Source organism: Lactuca saligna, chromosome 7 (genome assembly GCF_052625555.1).
Source record: "Lactuca saligna cultivar CGN05327 chromosome 7, ASM5262555v1, whole genome shotgun sequence".
Taxonomy (NCBI): Eukaryota; Viridiplantae; Streptophyta; class Magnoliopsida; order Asterales; family Asteraceae; genus Lactuca; species Lactuca saligna.
The window spans coordinates 181,305,398-181,325,385 of NC_136423.1; the positions used below are offsets into that span (position 1 = coordinate 181,305,398).

General features: G+C 34.1%; 1 protein-coding gene and 1 pseudogene across 1 annotated transcript; both read left to right on the forward strand.

Moving 5' to 3' along the window:
- The first annotated feature begins 5,788 nt into the window (after positions 1–5,788).
- Positions 5,789–8,755, forward strand: LOC145004831 (putative protein phosphatase 2C 6). Its single transcript, XM_078963838.1, has 5 exons — positions 5,789–6,458; positions 6,661–7,023; positions 7,258–7,375; positions 7,537–7,760; positions 7,957–8,755. Exons 1-5 carry the CDS (start codon positions 6,156–6,158, stop codon positions 8,443–8,445), a joined length of 1,497 nt encoding a protein of 498 aa, XP_078819964.1. The 5' UTR covers positions 5,789–6,155; the 3' UTR covers positions 8,446–8,755.
- A 7,529-nt stretch (positions 8,756–16,284) lies between these two features.
- LOC145007520 (scarecrow-like protein 18 pseudogene) lies at positions 16,285–18,870 on the forward strand (annotated as a pseudogene).
- Positions 18,871–19,988: the final 1,118 nt, after the last annotated feature.

Here is a 19,988-nt window from a genome sequence, read left to right on the forward strand (position 1 = left end):
TTATAATTTGTAACATGTTTTCTAGGATCTATCGAATAATGTTACACTTTGATTATAGCAACTTTGTTAATAGAATGTAGAGAAATTAAATTGCCTCCTACCTTTTATTCCTATAATTATTCCTACTCACTAAAATTATGACAAATCACTATTCAATTTAATTGTATTTGATATATTCCTAATATAGTGTTAATTATTTAGTTTAAAAAATATGGAAAGATAATACTTGTCATAATTTTATTGGGTAGGAACATTTGTAGGCATAAAAAGTAAGAATCAATTTAATTTCTCTAGAATGTATTGTATTCAAACACTTTGAGTAATCTAGATAGTTGTTTGATTGTTAAACTCTTTCATCGAAACAATAATTACTTTTGTTTTTGTTAATTTGATATCTACACTTATCGATCAAATTCTTCTTGTTACTAGTTGGGGGTTTCAAAATTTTAATATTAATGATCTATATCTTTATATACGGTTATTAATGATCAAAATATTACTGGTTGGGGTTTTCAATATTCTATAAATTCGTACTCTTTCAAAATGAGAAACCCCTTAATATATATTATCTTACAAGTTGGGAAGGATTGCACATATGTAAATTTTATATGCATGTTTCTCCATTTCTCAATTGATATTTTTATTCGGAAAGGGAACCTTCCTAACGAGGATTCTCAGACCAACTTTTGCGCATCGACTACTCACCCGCTTCAAACATGAGGCTATACCTTATGTCATGGAGTCAGTGCATGCAAGCATTTATTGCCATATATGTCGAGTAGTGCTAGGATTTAAACACGAATCAATATGTTACACACCATATTTTCCGCATGTCTTATCAAATCACTACAACCCAAGTGGTTTTTCTCAATAGATCTTAAATTTAGGTCTTAATGAACTCATCTTATAAGAGAGTGAGTGTTGTCTAACAAAAGATAAGTTAGGTCTCAATGAACTCATCTTATACGAGAGCGAGTGTTGTCTAAAGATAGATTGTAATATCCGGACGACCCACATCAAGCTTCCTTATTGGTCCATTATGTTGAGAGTAAATTCTGAAACACCACCAATAGTTTGGTCATTTTAGGTTTAGAACTATATACCTTTTGTAAGTAAGCAATCAAAGAAATTAAGAGTGCGTTTGGTACAAAGAAATGAAATTGCTGCAGATAATGGAAATGCAGAGAAAGATAATTAAGCTGAAGAAAGATAATTGATTCCCCTGTTTGGTAGAATTGATTCCCCTGTTTTGGTACAACTGAGAATCCATTAGAGAAATATTTTTGAGAATCATTTCACTTGTTTGATTGTATTAATCAATGAAATGGAAATGAGTATTTTTTACCTTGTTTATTTATCTTCAAACAAGATTTTTTATAAAAATGCATTATGATGTACATCTTAATTAGTAAAATTATGCACCTTTTGTTTTTATTTTATTTTTTTTATTTTAATATTAATTATTACTAAAAACATTTTCCATTGTACTGTTAACAATGTTACCATATTTTAACATCAAAAATATAATTCAAACATGTTTTAAGAATCGATCTTGGAAAGATTTTAACACAATTCAAAAAACTGGATTTTTAATTGGAAGAATTGATATCAAGATTAACAATCACACCTTGAATTGGAAGAGGATAGTGCCAAAATCGTCCAAGAAGAAGCTACAAATAATGTGTGAATGGAGAAACAATATTGGCTTCGATCCTATACAGTCGTGACTTCGATCCTAGACTGCTGACTTTGATCCTATGTATCGACATATGTAGGGAAAAAATGATTGGTTTTGATCACTTACATGGGCCGATTACATGAAAATCTAGCAGCTAAGTTTGAAAAATCTTGATCGCTTGGAGGTAGTGAGGTTCGAATGTGGGGTAATTTGATTTCTCCGCATTTTTTCTTTTGATTCTCGATCACGCCATTTCTCTCTTTTCTCTTTTAAAAATAGAGAATGGATTTGATGGAAAAGGAATTGATTTATTTCACAATTCCTTACTTTTTTTTTATTAACCAAACAAGAGAAAATGAATCAATTCTTTTTCCCTGCATTTATGAAACGACCCATTTTTTTTTTTTTAATATAATCAAAACTGTAATCAGAGTATCATATAATAAAACCATGCGTGATGTATTCCAAAGCATAATAAAATACTGTGCGGAAACTGTATCATACTACATCAAATCAAACAACTAAATCAATCCCAGGCTAAAGCTGAGGCGGTGGTGTGTGCGATGCCGTCATCCCGAGCTCTTCCCTTTGCTTGCGGAAGTACCTGAAACCAAAACTGAAACTGTAAGCACGAAGCTTAGTGAGCTCCCCCAAAATACCACATACCATACAATAACAATATCATATAAACACATATCGGGCCTTGCCCACTGCATCGGGACAAGCCCGGAAACTGCATCGGACTGAAGTCCGGAACTGACTGGGACCTTGTCCCCTGCATCGGACCCAAGTCCGGAACTAACTGCATCGGACCGAAGTCCGGAACTGGCTGCATCGGACCGAAGTCCGGAACTAACTGCATCGGACCGAAGTCCGGAACTGAGCATAGCATAACATATCATAACAACTAGCATGAACACATATACTGCATACTACATCGGGCCGTAGCCCGGAACACATGATACATAACACTTAAAACATAGCTCACAAATCCTGTCTGAGCCACGAAGGCATCAAACATACTAACTACTGCATCGGATCAAGTCCGGAAACTACTGCTAACTGGACGGGCCGGCATTGTGGCCTTAGACCCGTCCCTATTGGAAGGAAACTCACCTCGTAAACTGGCGGCTGAGTGTGTGTCTCTGAAAGCTAACGGCTGCTGCTCCTGAATCTCCTCGGCTACAAGTCCATAAACACACTCAATCAAATACTAAACACTGCACTTGGGGTAAAATGACTCTTTTACCCTTGGTCAAAGTCAACTTACTTTTGGGGCTGACTCGCCGAGTTGGGCCGCCCAACTCGCCGAGTCTCACTCTCACTTCCAACTCATACCCACTGCGACTCGTCGAGTGTAGCATCGACTCGACGAGTACCCTCTTGATCCAAGAACTCAGACAATCTTCATACGACTCGCCGAGTCGGATGAACAGACTCGACGAGTTGTTCTTGATCCTAAGGAGATTGCCTTGGACTCGCCGAGTTGTATGAACAACTCGTCGAGTCCCTCCATCACTGAGTCTACCCTCAACTCGCTGAGTCCACTCTCTAACTCACTGGGTGCACTCGGCACTGCTAAAAACGAAGGAATCGGGGACTCGCGGCCCGACTCGCCGAGTCGCTCATCCCGACTCGCCGAGTCGCTGCCATGCAGCTAGTTTTTACTCGATTTCTCTTGAATCCAACACATGCAAATGATAGATCTGGGTCCAATAAGCTGTTTTACCACGTAAAGTTTCCAACTTTACGTGCACAACCTCAAGAATAAGGGAAATAAGGCTAAAAGATGCACAAAATGAGTAGATCCATGGCTAATATGCAATGTAACTCCAAAAAGACAGTAGATCTGGGCTCTACAGCACCCCAACATTCAGATCCAAGGGTATTTCGACTTATTAAGACATTCATGCAAACATAATGCTTGGAACAAACATCAAATAGCTCTTAGAAGAGCTCTAATGGAAGTTTAAAGCATATAACACGAAGGGAACTCCGAAAATACCTCAATAAACTCAGATTTGCCCTTGGATCTTTGCACTACAACTCGTTTCCTTGCTTCTTTCTTCTTCTCCTTCTTCACACCTTCACAAAAATGGCACTAAATCACTTATAAGCTCTCAAGGGAGGATTAGGGTTCTCTCACTGTGTTCTCAGGGTGAAAGTGGCGAGAATGAGGCTATAATGTGGTTTAAATAGTGGGCAAACCCGGGGATTTAGGGTTTCACCCAGACGGACGGACTCGCCGAGTCCGGGATATGGACTCGCCGAGTCCCCGGCTCCCGCGTGCACAAAATACGCGACCCAACTCGGCGAGTCAGGCTAGAACTCGCCGAGTCCCTCTTGAAAACTTGGACAATTAACAATTTATTAACATACCGGGAACGGGTCGTTACAATTTATTTCCCCGTACCAAACACCCCCTAGAGAAAAAACGACACAAAATAATTTAGGTGGTTTGATCAACGTACTATGTCCATAGACTGGAAGCGGGTAAATCTTCTATTACTCGAATGTTTACAAAAGTGATATATTGAAATCCCTAACTACAGATACTTATAACCAAATCCATATTAACTATTGGGTCGAACCTATATACAAGAAAACCAAGAATAAGAAAATATGTCCATACTGTGGAGCTCCCGTACATTCCTATATGAGAAGTATATGTTGTGTATGTCTTTAGGGGATCTCATACACTCCTATATGAGAAGTGTATGTTGTGTACGTCTTCAAGCCTAACTGCCATCAGACTACTACAAACAATTAGGATGTGTTCGACAAAACAAGATGTAAGTTGGAAGTTAGTAGCTGATATTTGGAAGTTAGTAGATGGTAGCTAGAAGATGGAAAGTGTAGCTTTTATTTGTATATAAGTGTTCGACACATAGCTTCTGCAAACAATTAAACGTTATTCGAAATAAATTTTGGATTTTGGAGTTTTTTTGTTTTAGCTAAAAATTAGAAGCTTCTACTGCCGAACGAAACTTTTTTTTCCCCGAGTTTTTTCTTAAAAACTAAAAGTTAAATGCTAAAAACTTTCAAAAGTTGTATGTCGAACACACATTAACCTTTTGACAATATGTTATTCCAAGAATGTAGTAAAACAATAGGCGTTAGGCTCTAGTGAGTGAAGCTCAACAAACATTTATGTGGCATGACAAACACAGTGCCTCATGTGTGGCATGGAGGGTGTGTTTGAAACCCTTCTGATTGGGTCGAGTCAGACAATTTTTGTTTGATTTGTGTCTTTCTCGGTAAGATAGCTGGCTCAAGTTGCTTACCCAGTCAGATTAATACACATTGCTGACTGAAAATAAGACAATTCTACCCTTAAAAGGGCAATGCACAGCAAAAGAAAAAAGAAAGAAAACAATGAGGATTGAACTAATGACCTTACATTCAAGGACCCATATCTTTTCCACTATGCTAGAAGGTTATTTTTGTTATATTTGCTCAAATGGTTTATATAATGTGTAGTGGTTATTATTATTATTTTTATTATTGTTTTCGTTATTATTATCATCATATTTATTATTATTATTATTATTATTATTATTATTATTATTAAATTGCATAAAAACGAATAGTGTGTCAGCATCAGGGTAAAATAGTTATTTTACATCAGTCAGCACATCCAATCAGATGTACAATCAAACAACATAATTTCTTACTCAACCAGAATTTCTTACTCAGACAGATATTTCTAAATTAGCACTTTCTCAGTTAGCAACTATCAAACAGGGCCGGAGCTTTGCAACCCATCTCTTGCCACACTTTCTCTCCTCTCATTTTTCCTTTATTTGCCATGGCAAACAACAGCCCTTTCCAACGGCAAAAATATGCCAAACTGATTTGGAGCCCGACAATTTCTATCACCACTTCAACCAGCCTTAATCGTCCCACTTGTAGTCAAACCAACACCAAATGTAATTTATCCTTCGTGGTCCGCCAATGTTGGCAAAAGGAACAAACACTATCATCAACATAAAAGGAATCTTTCAAATTCTTTTTGCATCATCTTTCTTAGTCTATTAAAATGCTTAAAAACTTGATACTTTTTGTATTTTGTCAGAAAAAACACTATATAGTTTTATGCATTTTTTTTAACAAGCTAAAGATTCATTTATGTTTTTTCTTTCAAAAGTACAAAAATATTATATTTAATTGAGTGAAATGAAATCTTGGTAGAGCTCGTAGGGCGGACTGATCGGAATGGCTTCTATCCACCTACTTTAAACTTTAAACGAACTTTTATTTGATAATTACACACACGCACACCCTCTTTTCTAGTTGTTCATCTGTATTCAAGGGTGTAAAAGTTGTCTTTTTGGAGGCTTGTTGTAGATCCAAATTTGTTTTCTTTCAGATGTCACCTCACTGTTCTTATTGATTGATGTAATAAGAGAACCCCCATCTAAAAATTACGATTCCAATTTCCAACAAAAAAAGATTTCACCTCTGTAACTTTCCGCAAATGGGTACGTGTTATTCCACCACCGGCAGCGGCCGGAGACATAGAAAAGGTGGCAACGGTGACAAAGATGATGAAAATGATAGACGGTGGAAGTCCAAGAGTGGTAGAAAGATCAATCTTAAATCCACTGATTTAAAGCTCAAGTTCGGTGGCGGCGGCGGCAGCAGGAGTGCTGCGGCGGAGGAACGTGCCCTCCACCAGGTTCCCGGTAGGCTGTTCGGTAATGGGTCCAGTAGCGTCGCCAGTTTATACACGCAACAGGGCAAGAAAGGCACAAATCAAGACGCCATGATCGTTTGGGAGGTTTGCTGTAATCCATTATCACCATCACACACTCCACACACACGATTTTGTATTGAAATCTTTCAAATTGAAACGGGTTAGCAGTTTAGGTTAGAAATTACTTGAATCAGGGACAACTTGTGGCAATTAATGCGACTCAAATTCTATCTAAAACAGTAAAAATTTATTTATTTATTTATTTATTTATTTTTTTGTGAATCAGAACTTCTGTTCGACAAATGAAGCGGTGTTTTGTGGAGTATTCGATGGGCATGGCCCATACGGACATATGGTCGCTAGGAAAGTTAGGGATTCTCTTCCCGTTTTGTTGTCTACTCACTGGACGACTGGTTCTGATAGTGAGAACAAAAATGGTAATGAGGAAGAAGAAGAGGAGGAAGAAGAAGAAAAATGGTGTGAAGAATTGGAGTTTGGTAATGGTGAGAAAGAACGAGTTCCTGAAAAGCATCTTCCACTTAAAAAGTCGATTTTGAAAGCTTTTAGGTTAATGGATATGGAACTCAAGACACATCCATCTATTGATTGTTTCTGTAGTGGAACAACTGCTGTTGCTTTGATCAAACAGGTACTTTTTGTTACATGGGACACTATATGATTTGGACATGTTTTTTCGGACATATATATTTTATGGAGGACATTTACGTCTTTTTGCATAGAAGAATTCCTATCTAACCCTTTCAGGCGAGACAAAAAAGTGCAAATTTTGTCAAATACAATACAGTCTGTTCTGTTCTGTCGTCTTGTTCTGTATAAATGGTTGAAATAGACAATATTTGCAATAAAGGTTTCATTGTTTCAGGCTCAAGATCTTATAATAGGAAATCTTGGTGACTCGAGAGCGGTTTTGGCAACTAAAGATAACAACAATGGTTTAGTTGCTGTTCAATTGACCGTCGATTTAAAACCGAATCTCCCAAGTAACTCTCTATTTCTCTCTCGTAATTTATAAAAAAAGTTTTAGGCTTTCTTGGAAGTCCATATCTATTCCACAATCACTCATAATTTATAAGTAGATTAATGTTCCATGTATTTAACCTTAATTTGATGTACAAAAATTATATAATATATATCATTTCAGGAGAAGCAGCTAGGATTCAACAGTTTAAAGGGCGTGTTTTTGCGTTACAAGATGAGCCAGAAGTCGCACGCGTGTGGTTACCGAATAGTGATTCACCCGGTTTAGCAATGGCTAGAGCTTTCGGTGACTTCTGTCTAAAAGACTTCGGTTTAATCTCCACCCCGGATATTTATTACCACCATATCACCGAAAAAGACAAATTTGTCCTTCTCGCGTCTGACGGGGTATCATTTCTTTCCTTTATCTTTCATTATGCCTGTATGGGTAAACGGATTGAATGAGTAATGATGTTTGTCGGTCTGTCTGTCTGGATAAAGTGTTGCATAAAACAACAAATTTCACAATATTCATCAACTTTATCTAGACACGCATCAATACTCAATTTTTTCTTTTTTCATTTTTTTCTTAATTTTGAAAAAGGTTTGGGATGTTCTCTCGAATAAAGAAGCTATCGACGTTGTGGCTGCTGCCCCAAGTCGGTCAACGGCTGCCCGGGCCCTTGTTGACTGTGCCACAAGGGCTTGGCGGCTCAAATACCCGACATCCAAAAACGACGATTGTGCTGTTGTATGTCTATTTCTTGACCCGAAACCCATGTCAATTGCACCCATAGAAGAACAAAAAGAACAAAAAGAAGAAGATATTAGTAATCGTGTTACACATGATTTGGTGAATGTTAAAGAGTCGAGTGAGATTGAGCCATATGTTGAACCAGAAAACAATAAGCCAATTGAAAATGGTGTTGGGGGATCTAAAAGGAGCTTAGCAGAGTGCATATCGAGTACTGAAGATGAAGAATGGTCGGCACTTGAAGGTGTGACACGTGTCAATAGTTTGGTGAGTATCCCACGGTTCTTGTCTGGTGATAAAAGATCAAGCAATTCGAGAAAGTCTGTTATCAAGATTTGATTTTGAATTGAAACCCGAATCTTTTTTAATGTGATATATTTATTTTGAGGTTTAATTAATAAGAACAGTAGGGACAGGTGTAGATTTTTATGATGATACGATCTGTAGGGGTGAGAATTGGTCAGAGTAGTGTTGGTTGGTGTAATTCTTTGTTTTGTTTTTGGGTTTGAATTTTTCTGATTCTGTGCAAAGTTGTAACAGATTTGGATCAATCGTTGTATTGTTAAAGATACGGATTTATTCTGTGTATAGAAATATGATGAGTATATGTGGTGAATCGTATTTAATAGGATGAGATTTTTGTTGTTTATGTGATATTTTATTGAATAAGATTAGATGTTGGTTTAGATTTAAGGTCACTATGTTATTCGATGCGACAATAATGACTCATTTTAGCTAAAGATATTGGACTATTGGTTATATTTTAATGAAAGTTGGATAAAAATCAATATAGCTTCTCTATTTGCTTTGGATAAGTGATTATTGAAAAAGTTTTTCGTTAAAGCCATTAAAGATTTGGAAACTTTCTAAACCATGTGACGTTTCAAAAGATCAAGTCGTTAACTTTGAAAAATGTTTAAATTGTCAAGATATATGATTATGTAACAAAATATTCGAAGGCATGGAACATCAAAAACACAATCTTTTAGTCCTCTCAACCCATCTTTTGATGTTCGAAGTCCAAGAAACTAATATACATCAAAACACATATCCGTTATCCGTAAGCAATTATTCAAGAAAAGATATGAATCTATGAACTCCTTGAGACGCATGGTATTGAAATATGCTTCCTTAAAAGAAGCTTTAAGAGGGTTGAAGTAGACTATGATTTGGGACAAATGCTCCTTTTGTGCAATTTATAAAGATTATTGCTAATAAGTGTACAATCTAGAAAGATTGTTGGTAATACATGTAAAAAAAAAGTGATATTTTTTATACAAAAACCAAATATTGTTAAACTCTTAACTCCATTATCACTAAAAATATGACAATAATAATAATAATAATAATAATAATAATAATAATAATAATAATAATAATGCATAGAAAACCGTAATAGAATCGGTGAAAATGACCATAAATTAAGTCAAATTGAGCCCAAAAAATGATCTGCCTTTTGAGTTTTGAGTTTGACGGACTATGCACGTAAGCACACACCATGTCCCATGGGCCATGGCATATTGGCATATGAACCCAATTTAAAAATTTTAAGTTTGAACTTTTTAACATTTCCCATATATTTATATCGATGGACTTTCGTTTCAATTTTTTTTTCTAATATTAAACTCCTAACTATTATCATTTATGTTTCAAATGTTTTAAATGAGACTTGAACCTATGATTCTCAAATAAAAAAGTTGTTGCTTACTGTTAGGCCAAAAACATTATAAAAATTACAAAAAAAACCTTATATCGTATAAAACGACAATATTGTTGTTATTTTCACACGTTAGCATATTTTGGGCGTACAAATTTAAGTTTCGAAACGTTTAATGACATTTTGGTACAAATCAGAAAGTAGTAGGAATGAACAAAATAACCGAAAAATCAAACCAAACCAAAATAACCAAATCATTATAACCTATTATATATGGTTCGGTTTTGGTTATCATGGAAAACGGAACCGAACTATTAGTTTAAGTTGAAATATAAAAATTAGAATTATATACCTGATTTGAATTTTGAAAAAGATATGTTAAAATGAAACCTAGTTGTAAATGAGTGAGAGAACATTGAATTTCCACATAGCACTACTCCTCTTATGGGATTTATTTTTCCCTTTTTGGTTGCATCGTCATAGGTGTAACAGTATATTACATGCATTTGTTAAAAGTATATTTTAGTCACATCATAAATATTTTTTGTAGAAGTCGTCTTGGGCGAATATATATATATATATATATATATATATATATATATATATATATATATATATATATATATATATATATATATATATATAACGCCCCAATTCTTAGGTATTGATTTATATAAGAATTTTCTTGATTTCAATGTCTACTCGACGAGTTGGTTGCCCTACTCGTCGAGTAGCAGCGGGTTGGTCCACATGTTTTAGTGACCTACTCGCCGAGTCCAAGAAGAGACTCGACGAGTACGAGCTGGTAGATGAAATCCTAAATTCTGGGGTATTGCATCCTATTTAAATGATCATTGGCCTCCCCCAGCCACTCCTTTACAGCTCCTTGGCACCCTTAAACCCTAAATCGTGTGTGTGTGTGTTTCTTTGGTATGTTAAAGCTTGGAAGAGGGATCTTGGTGAGGAAACACTTGGGGAAACAAGTAAATTGAAGCTAGGAACTCATAGGAAGCAAAGATCTACTCCAGTTGGCACTCTCTTGAAGGTATTAGGCTGTCTCCTTGGCTCATTTCATCTTTAATATCTTTTGGATGAGTTTTAGGAAAGGTTTCTTGTGTTTGAGTCAAGATCTGAAGTTGCAACTTCATATCTGGACTCCCTTTGGCCTCTAGATCCATAAAGTTATCAGTTTTGGCAAGAATGAGCCTTCCCTCAAGTGCAAGATTTCTTTCCAAGCTTACTTTTGTCATTTTGAGGCTTTAGAGCATTACATGCACGTAAAGTTTGCAACTTTACGTGATAAGCATGCCTTGGGAAGTTGGATCTTCAATATGGAGCCTTTGCATGGGTTAAAAAACATCTGTATGGATGAAGGACTGGAGGGACTCGACGAGTGACATTGTCGACTCGGCGAGTCCGATGAAGATTGTCATGAACTCGGCGAATCGGATGAGTGACTCGGCTAGTCGGATGGGGTCTTCCCAACTGTTGGACATATATGAACTTGGCGAGTTGCAAGGGGAAGTCGAAGAGTCGGCCATGGAGCTTACGACCGCAAACCTTAGAAACTCGACGAATCACTCTAGTGACTCGGCGAGTTAGTGAGTTATGCATAGAACTCGACGAGTAGCTGAGGGCACTCGACAAGTTGAGGTCAACATGGACTGTTGACCTTGACAGTTAACTTTTGACTTTGACTTTGACTTTGACCAAGGGTTGACCAGTTGACTTCTGGGGACACTTTGGGAAATTAGAAATTTACAAGTATGGTTTACAATGAATATAAGTGGTGGAGTTTGTGGCAGTGACCCGAGAGTTTGAGCTTATCTTACGAGTTGACAGTTGCGAAGTGAGTTATCCTAACTATATCAATATGGTCTAAGGCACCAAGGTCGGCCCTTTATGATTTTATACAGATTATGGCATGATTATGTTATTGGTTTACATCCCGGTAGTTAGGATGATGTTATGCTTATGTTAGTGACCTAGTTAGGTCAGTGTCCTGATTATAGAATGATGTTATGTTAGTGACCGGTTAGGTTTGTATTTCAGTCTTTGGGATGTTGCTATGATTTATGATATATTGACTGTTATATGATATGAGCTAGCGTGTGATATTTATGTGCACGTGTTTGTTTGATTGAGGGTTAGGTTGAGGCGGTCCTGCTTTGTGCTGTAGGCCAACATACCCGGTGAGCGGTCCGAATAGGTTGTAGGCCCTGAGAGGCGGTCTAGTCATGCTGAAGGCTTGGGAGCGGTCCAGATAGGCTGTAGGCCTTGCGAAGAGGTCCAGTCCGGCTGAAGGCTCATTATGCATGTTGTTTTGTATTTGTTATATGTTGTGGTTATACTGGTGGCGAAGGCCAGATCGTACTACTCCTCCTGCTGCTATGTTTTATGATGATTATTATTTTGAAAACAAATTATGTAATGGTTAAATGGTTTTTAAGTGTGTTGAAAAAGTTTTAATTTGATATGATTTTATGCGTGTTACAATATATATATATATATATATATATATATATATATATATATATATATATATATATATATATATATATATATATAGGTTCATTTGAGACCATGCTACTTTTGTGAAGCCGTGACACCAAATCTAAAAATAATTTTAAAATGCAAAATAAAAAGAAAAATAAAAAAAATTCATTTTTTTAATTATTATTTTCGGAACTTTAATTACCTAAAAAAATTACCGTTTTTTTTAAATACATGAAATATTCTAATAGAATATTACACTGTAAATATTCTAATGTGATTTTTAAAATGTTAAAATATTCTACTACATTTTCAGATATGTTGAATATTCTAATATTTTAGTAGAATATGTACAAAAATGTATTTTATTTATTTATTTATTTATTTTTTTTTTGGAAAATATAAATTTCGAAAACAATATTTGAAAAAAAAAAATTTCGAAAAATTTCAATTATTTTGCATTTTAAAAATGTTTTTTTATCTACTAAATGAGTGACTAAGATTGCATCTTACGGTCTCACAAAATTAGATCGTCTTTTATATATATATATATATATATATATATATATATATATATATATATATATATATATATATATATATATATATATATATATATATATATATATATATATATATATATATATAAGAGTTATCTGGAAACCAAAAACACCCTAAAAAAACTCTAAAAATCATAAAAAATATATAAAGATCACAAATCTTTTTTTTTTTTTTTTTGATTTTATATTCTTAAAAATCGCAACTTTTTTTTTTTTATAAATTTGCTGATTTTTTTTAAATTGATATTTTTTTATTCTTTTATTATTTTTTAATTTTTTAGTTTTTGTTTTTTTTTTCAAAAAAAACTCATCGAATTTATATAAAAAGTTGCGATTTTTTGAAGAATATAAAAAAAAAAAAAAAAAGATTTGTTATCTCTAAGTATTTTTTTTAAGCATTTTATGATTTTTAGATTTTTTTAGGGTTTTTTGTTTTACTTAGAACATATATATATATATATATATATATATATATATATATATATATATATATATATATATATAACCAAAATTGTAGGCTATTATTATAAAAATAATTATTCTGCAAAATTCATATATTACAAAATAATTATTTATTTTATAAAATTTATAAAATTGTAGGCTATTATTATAAAAATAATTATTTATTTCTAGTTCATCCACATGGTTTTCTAATGGACTATGCTAAAAAAATTAAATAATAAAAAGATTTTTTTTTTTGGCAAAAGATATCATCATTTGGTAAAATATTTGAACTTTGCGGGTAAAAATATTTTCAAAATGTTTATATTACAAAAAGAATAGATTAATATTTATTATAAATTAGAAAATATCAATGTTTTAAAAAGCTCGTCACGGCTCCGTCATGGCATGTGAAGGCTCTAAGGCTTGTATGTACCGTCAAGGTTTACCAAACCCCACATTGATTTATATATGTGTAAAAAACTAAATAATAGTTGAAAATACATATAAAAATATGAATTATATAAAAAATTATCACCTTAAGTCACGCTTTACAAACAATGTGGCTCGCTAAGGCTCGAAAAAACTTGAGATTTGACATTACCCAAAAGTCACGCCTTATGTTATTTAGAACCTTGGTAAATATTATCTTTGCTTCGTGGTGGATGTAGTGGTAATTTCTAATTACATTTACCAAACTCCTAATTTCCAATGGACATGCTAAAAAATGGATATGTAATATTTTTAGGTTTTATTTATTAGAATAAATATTTTTTTATTTTTCTACGTAAGACCAAACCTTATGATATGCTAAAGTATTATAGCCACTATATAAAATCAAAAGTATGCTATTATTCACATAGCATTTGCTTTTTATTATATATATAATCTTATCTTAATAAAAGAATCATCTACTTGCCATGTGTCTTCTCCTTATGACCTTATTTGCCACGTGTCGATTTCTTATACACCTGCATCTTATTTTCCCGTCCAAACTTCACCCATTTTCTTCCTCTCCATAAAACGTGGACAATCAAAATCAAATTTCAAACCCATTCCAAAATTGTGGTCGTAAGTTGCACACTGATATCCCTCTATATCTGCAAATTGACGAGATAAACAGATTGATTTATATTTTTGTTTGAAATCTAATTTCAAATCACTTCACATTTCTATTAATCGCTTAAAGAGGTGAATCTGATCAGATCTGAATTTTTACTCCACCACCGCCAACCACCTTCACACCTCCGTTGTTACACCTCCATTTCTATTTTCCCTATATAATCTGGTTTAATCTCCAACATACCAATTTTCCAACTCCGTGATACGAACAATAATAACACACCCCTGTCGACCCCCTTTCTCTTCACCCACTTTTGACATTTAGAGTTCTGGATGGTGAGTTTTTTTTTTCAATCGAAAAGGTAATACCAGACTCTTTAAAACTGGATAAACGGTCGGTTTTTCTTTCTTAGTATTTATTCTTGGTTTTTATGAGTTAAAATTACCAATTTGTCTGTTAAATGGAATATAGTATTACTAGAAGGTTGATAAAGAACAATGTTCATTTGAAAAGTTACAGGCATTATCATTCTAATTTGTATATTGGTGCAACTGTACAAGAAACTTCATGACGACACTAATCCTTAAAATCTTCACCGTCTTGCTGGAAACATCCTTGCTTATTAGGTTTCTGGTATGTGCTGGGTTATTTCTTCACGTAAACAAGAAGTGTTTGATGAAATGCACGAACGGAATCTTGCCTGCATATTCTTCTAATGAGTTCAACACAATTGTTATGTATGGATGTTTTTTTTGTTTATGTGGATTTGTTGTCATTTATCTATGTACCTGATGTGTGGACTGTAAATCATAATCTGCAGCTTGAAATAAAAACTAAACTATGTGTTTTTGCGTACGTGAAGCATCTTTGTGCATGATCTTGTGTACATTTTCCATCTTTCTGTTTATTTGTATGTGTTGCATTTTCTCCATTCTCGCCCATTTACTGAATGTTTGTGTTTAACGGTGTGTGTGTGTGTGTGTGTGTGTGTTTAACTATATCTTCACGTAAACAGGAAGTGTTTGATGAAATGCACGAACGGAATTTTGCCTGCATATTCTTCTAATGAGTTCAACACAATTGTTATGTCTTGATGTTTTTTTTTTGTTTATGTGGATTTGTTGTCATTTATCTATGTACCTGATGGGTTATGGCTTATGTGGACTGTAAATCAGTATCTGTAGCTTGAAATAAAAACTAAACTATGTGTTTTTATGTATGTGAACCATCTTTGTGCGAGATCTTGTGTACATTTTCCATCTTTCTGTTTATTTGTATGTGTTACATTTTCTCCATTCTCGCCCATTTACTGAATGTTTGTGTTTAACGGTGTGTGTGTGTGTGTGTGTTTTTAACTATATATGTGTGTTGATTTTATAGATCTGGGTATTGATCTAACCTATTCCGAATCCTTTGATTTCAAAGAGAATGTGAAGCTAGGGTAAATACTTCAATTTGTAAGCAAATACACTCTCTTCTTTCTTCCTTTTCTTGGTTCATATTGAGAAGGAGAAAAACAAGTAGCTTAATCATAACATGTCTTTTTCAAAGCCTTTGACATACATGGATCTTGAAATTATTTGTGTAGGTAGCTTTTCAAATATCAACTAAACCAAAATTCACCTCACAAGGTGATCTTTATCATGAAGGAGAATAGTTTGAGGTAACATACCTTTTTATATTCACAATTTACTAAAGTTATTAAAGATTGATGCAATCATATTTATATATATTCGATCTGCTGAAAATTTGATAATTCTCAAATATGTTTATTTCCACATTAATATTATGGGAAGAGAGATTCTCTTAAAAAGAATACTTCTACATGATTGTATAAGTAAAATGACATTGCAATTAGGTTAACTTTCGTTCGTAAAAGGTGAAAATATGCTGTTTTACGTATTTCATTCTTTTCTGGTTATCAAAACAAAGTTTTTTTAATGGTTAAAACTTAAAATAGTACAATGGTTTTAACCACTACAAAGTATAGGTAAGCCGGAAAATCCCTAAAGAGTATGAATGTTTTCTTTATATATATTTTTTTCCCATTATACTATGTTCTAATTAATTATTTTTGAATAACAGGTGTGCATCTATATATATGTAATGACTGTATCCATGAAAAAAGAGAAATGTCCAATGGAATTCATGATGCCGGTAGATTCACCAAGGATTATATAGGTATAGTTTCTCATACTTTCTAGATTTCAACCTTGATTGTTCTTTTAGTGATTTAATATCCAAAGTGTTTGTTCATTAGTAAATTGTTATTGGCATTTAATTATTAAACTTGAGAAACGAAATGTTGTGTACAAACAATTATTTGTAGAGTTATGAATTAGAAATTTTTAATTTCAATCTTATCTTATCTGATAGTATCATTTTTTATTTCATTAATTAATATTCAACGCTAACTTTTGAAAGCTTCATGACGAAGGGATACTAATGTTGATTTTCTACCTTGTCTTTAGCCCGATTCAATGGGTTACTTGAAATTAAGTGTCAACCTAAAATAATTAGCATAAAAATGATTTGTGTTTGTGTGTAGGTATGTTGGTATTTTAAGCACTCTTTAAATTTAAATTAACAAGTATACAGTTTCAAAAATCCAAGTTTCTAAAAAAACTAACTATTTTTGAATTTATTCTTAACTATTATTACATCTATTAAGTTTTAAAATTGTTTTATTATGCAGACCCCATCTAGGATACAGGTTATAAACTAGTAATCTTAAAACATGTTATTTTTCTACTAACACTCTCCAATTAAGCATTAGGGCATTTAAATAAAAAAAAGAAATATTGCAAATGGCTTGGAAATTGTTCGGTCAAAAACTTTTTAATCACAGATTAGTTTTTCAATCATTATGATGCATAATGTGTTCTCGATTTTTAGCTAATTATAAATAAATAACTTAAATAATTTTTTTGTAATAAAAATGTTATTGGATGTTTAATACAAATTACGTTATTAATTACCAACTATCGAATTACCCGTTATTTGCTACTAACTACCGGACAATACAAATCAGTTCCCATTTGATAAACATGTCTATATATATTTGCAATCAATATCATAAAAGAAGTGGAATCTATATTTTTTTTACACGTAATGTGATAGACCTTTGTTCATTTGTCGTTTGAAACACGGTTGACGGTTTCTTAAAAAAAGTTTATTTTTCTTTCATTTATATTGTAAAAAAATAGGAGATCTATTTATAAAAAGCCAGGGAATGTAATTTGTCGCGTCACTCCATCTCCTACGTTGTCAATTATCTATGTCCCTTGTCTTTTATGCAAATGTGAAGGAATTTAGGATTTTTAACAATATTATGTCAAAAATGTTGGGTTCATCCGCTCACTCTCAATATCAATACTTACATGTAGATCCATCACCACCACCACCGGCAGCAGATCGACATTCGTCAACTCCTCTTATGTTGCGCCCAACTCATCTCCCGTTCAGACTTCTCCACTGCTCACCGCCTCACTTCTTTCCTCTCCGCCAACTCTTCTCCGTACGGCGACTCCACCGATCGACTAGTTCACTATTTCACTAAAGCTCTCTCCCTCCGCCTCCGTCACCATCCGTCACCGCTATGTTGTAATGATTTCTTTAGATATTGTGATAGATATGACGATGCAACTCTTCAATCATCATATCTTTCACTTAATCAAATAACCCCATTTGTTAGATTCAGTCATCTCACAGCTAATCAAGCTATCTTGGAAGCGATGGATTCATCACATCATCCTCAACACATTCACATACTTGATTTCCACATCATGCACGGCGTCCAGTGGCCGCCGTTAATGCAAGCCATCGCCGACCGCTACCCTCCTCCAACTCCTACTCTCCGCATCACATCCACCGGCTCCAACCTCGATAACCTCCGAAAAACCGGCGATCGTCTCTCCAACTTCGCTCACTCCCTCGGTCTCAATTTTCGGTTCCACCCCCTCCTTGTTCCAAACGAAGACAATGTCGACGACCTTGTCCACCACCTCTCCGCCGTCATCCTCCTCCCCAGTGAAATTTTAGTGGTAAACTGCATGCTCTACCTCCACCGAATGTTAAGAAACCGAGAGAGCCTCTTTATGTTACTCAGAAAGATCAAAACCATGAACCCCAAAGTGATTACTACAGCTGAAAACGAGGCCAACCATAACCATCCGTTGTTTCTTTCTAGATTCGGTGAGGCATTGCACTATTACACAGAGGTTTTTGACTCACTGGAGGCGACGCTGCCGCCGAACAGTCGGGAGAGAATGGAGGTGGAGCAAGTGTGGTTCGGGAGAGAGATCGTCGACGTAGTGGCGGTGGAGGGAGAGAATAGGAGAGAAAGACACGAAAGATTCCGATCATGGGAGGTGATGATGAGAAGTGTTGGATTTGTTAACGTTGCGCTTAGCCCATTTGCGGTGTCGCAGGCGAAGCTGTTGTTGAGACTCCATTATCCATCAGAAGGTTACAATCTTGAAGTTTTCAATGACCGGTTCTTCTTGGGGTGGCGAACCTTACCACTTTTTTCCGTGTCAACTTGGCATTGACTAATTTGATGACCATAACTCTAATAAAAATGTATATATTTTATGATAATTAATTATATATTTTAGTAAATAAATTTATCCTGTTTTCTAGCATGGTGAAACCCTAATGAACCTATCTAGCAAATTCCATAGTAACGGAGATTATAGCATGAAATTAAGACAAATGTTTGGAACTTGGTGCTTTTAAGATATCGCACAATAACTTATGAAGTGGTAACATTATTAATATGTTTATGAAGCAAGTCATTTTTAAGGGAAAATGTTATATATATATATATATATATATATATATATATATATATATATATATATATATATATATATATATATATATATATATATATATATGTGTGTGTGTGTGTGTGTACACGTACGCAAACTTGGGACCGAAGATCAAATTACGGGGAAACCATGGTTATAGCACAAGTACGTTGGATTTCTTCATCAATGTACTTGGTGGGCATCATATGATATAAGTTGAGATCTTTTTGCGATTGAAATTAATTTGCCCTATAATTTTAGATACACTTTAAATAATTACAGACTATTTTCCGTAAAGTTTGATTAAGTTATTTATGTATAAGAATAAGCATGAATTAATTTGTGCCACAACCGACTGTTACATGTCATATGGTGACGGAATGTTAGATGGTGGTAGCATCGATGGTGAGGCACGGTTCTGATGGTTGAATTTTAGAGAGACATAAGAGGAATAAGTTTTGCAAGAGGGAAATCTTCGTAGATAGGAAATGAGAAGCGTATATATAGAAATGGTTCTATTGGTTGAACCGTGTCGTTCTTTTTCAAGGCCATGTCACTCAGACCATTTCTTTCAAACGAAATTAAGAATAGTAACATAACATTTGGTAAATGTTAGATATGGTAATATGTGCTCCAACAACTATATAATCACCTCAATAAGAAACCATAAACCATGCATAAACGTCTACCAAAAACCATAAAAATTGACCATAAACTACCTAAATCATCACATATCAAATAAGATACTACTGTAATAGTTGGAAAATGTTTTCCTAATCCATTTTGGTAAATCAATACACTATTAACCCGCAAACAACAAGACTTTAACTGAAAGAAGCAAAATAAAATAAAACTGT

What these genes read in the sequence shown, in the direction of transcription:
- LOC145004831 (XM_078963838.1), top strand. Translation starts at nt 6,156, where the DNA reads ATGGGTACGTGTTATTCCACCACCGGCAGCGGCCGGAGACATAGAAAA. An exon ending in ACGCCATGATCGTTTGGGAG is followed by an intron (nt 6,459 to 6,660) that starts GTTTGCTGTAAT and finishes TTTGTGAATCAG; the next exon opens with AACTTCTGTTCGACAAATGA. An exon ending in TCCTTCTCGCGTCTGACGGG is followed by an intron (nt 7,761 to 7,956) that starts GTATCATTTCTT and finishes ATTTTGAAAAAG; the next exon opens with GTTTGGGATGTTCTCTCGAA.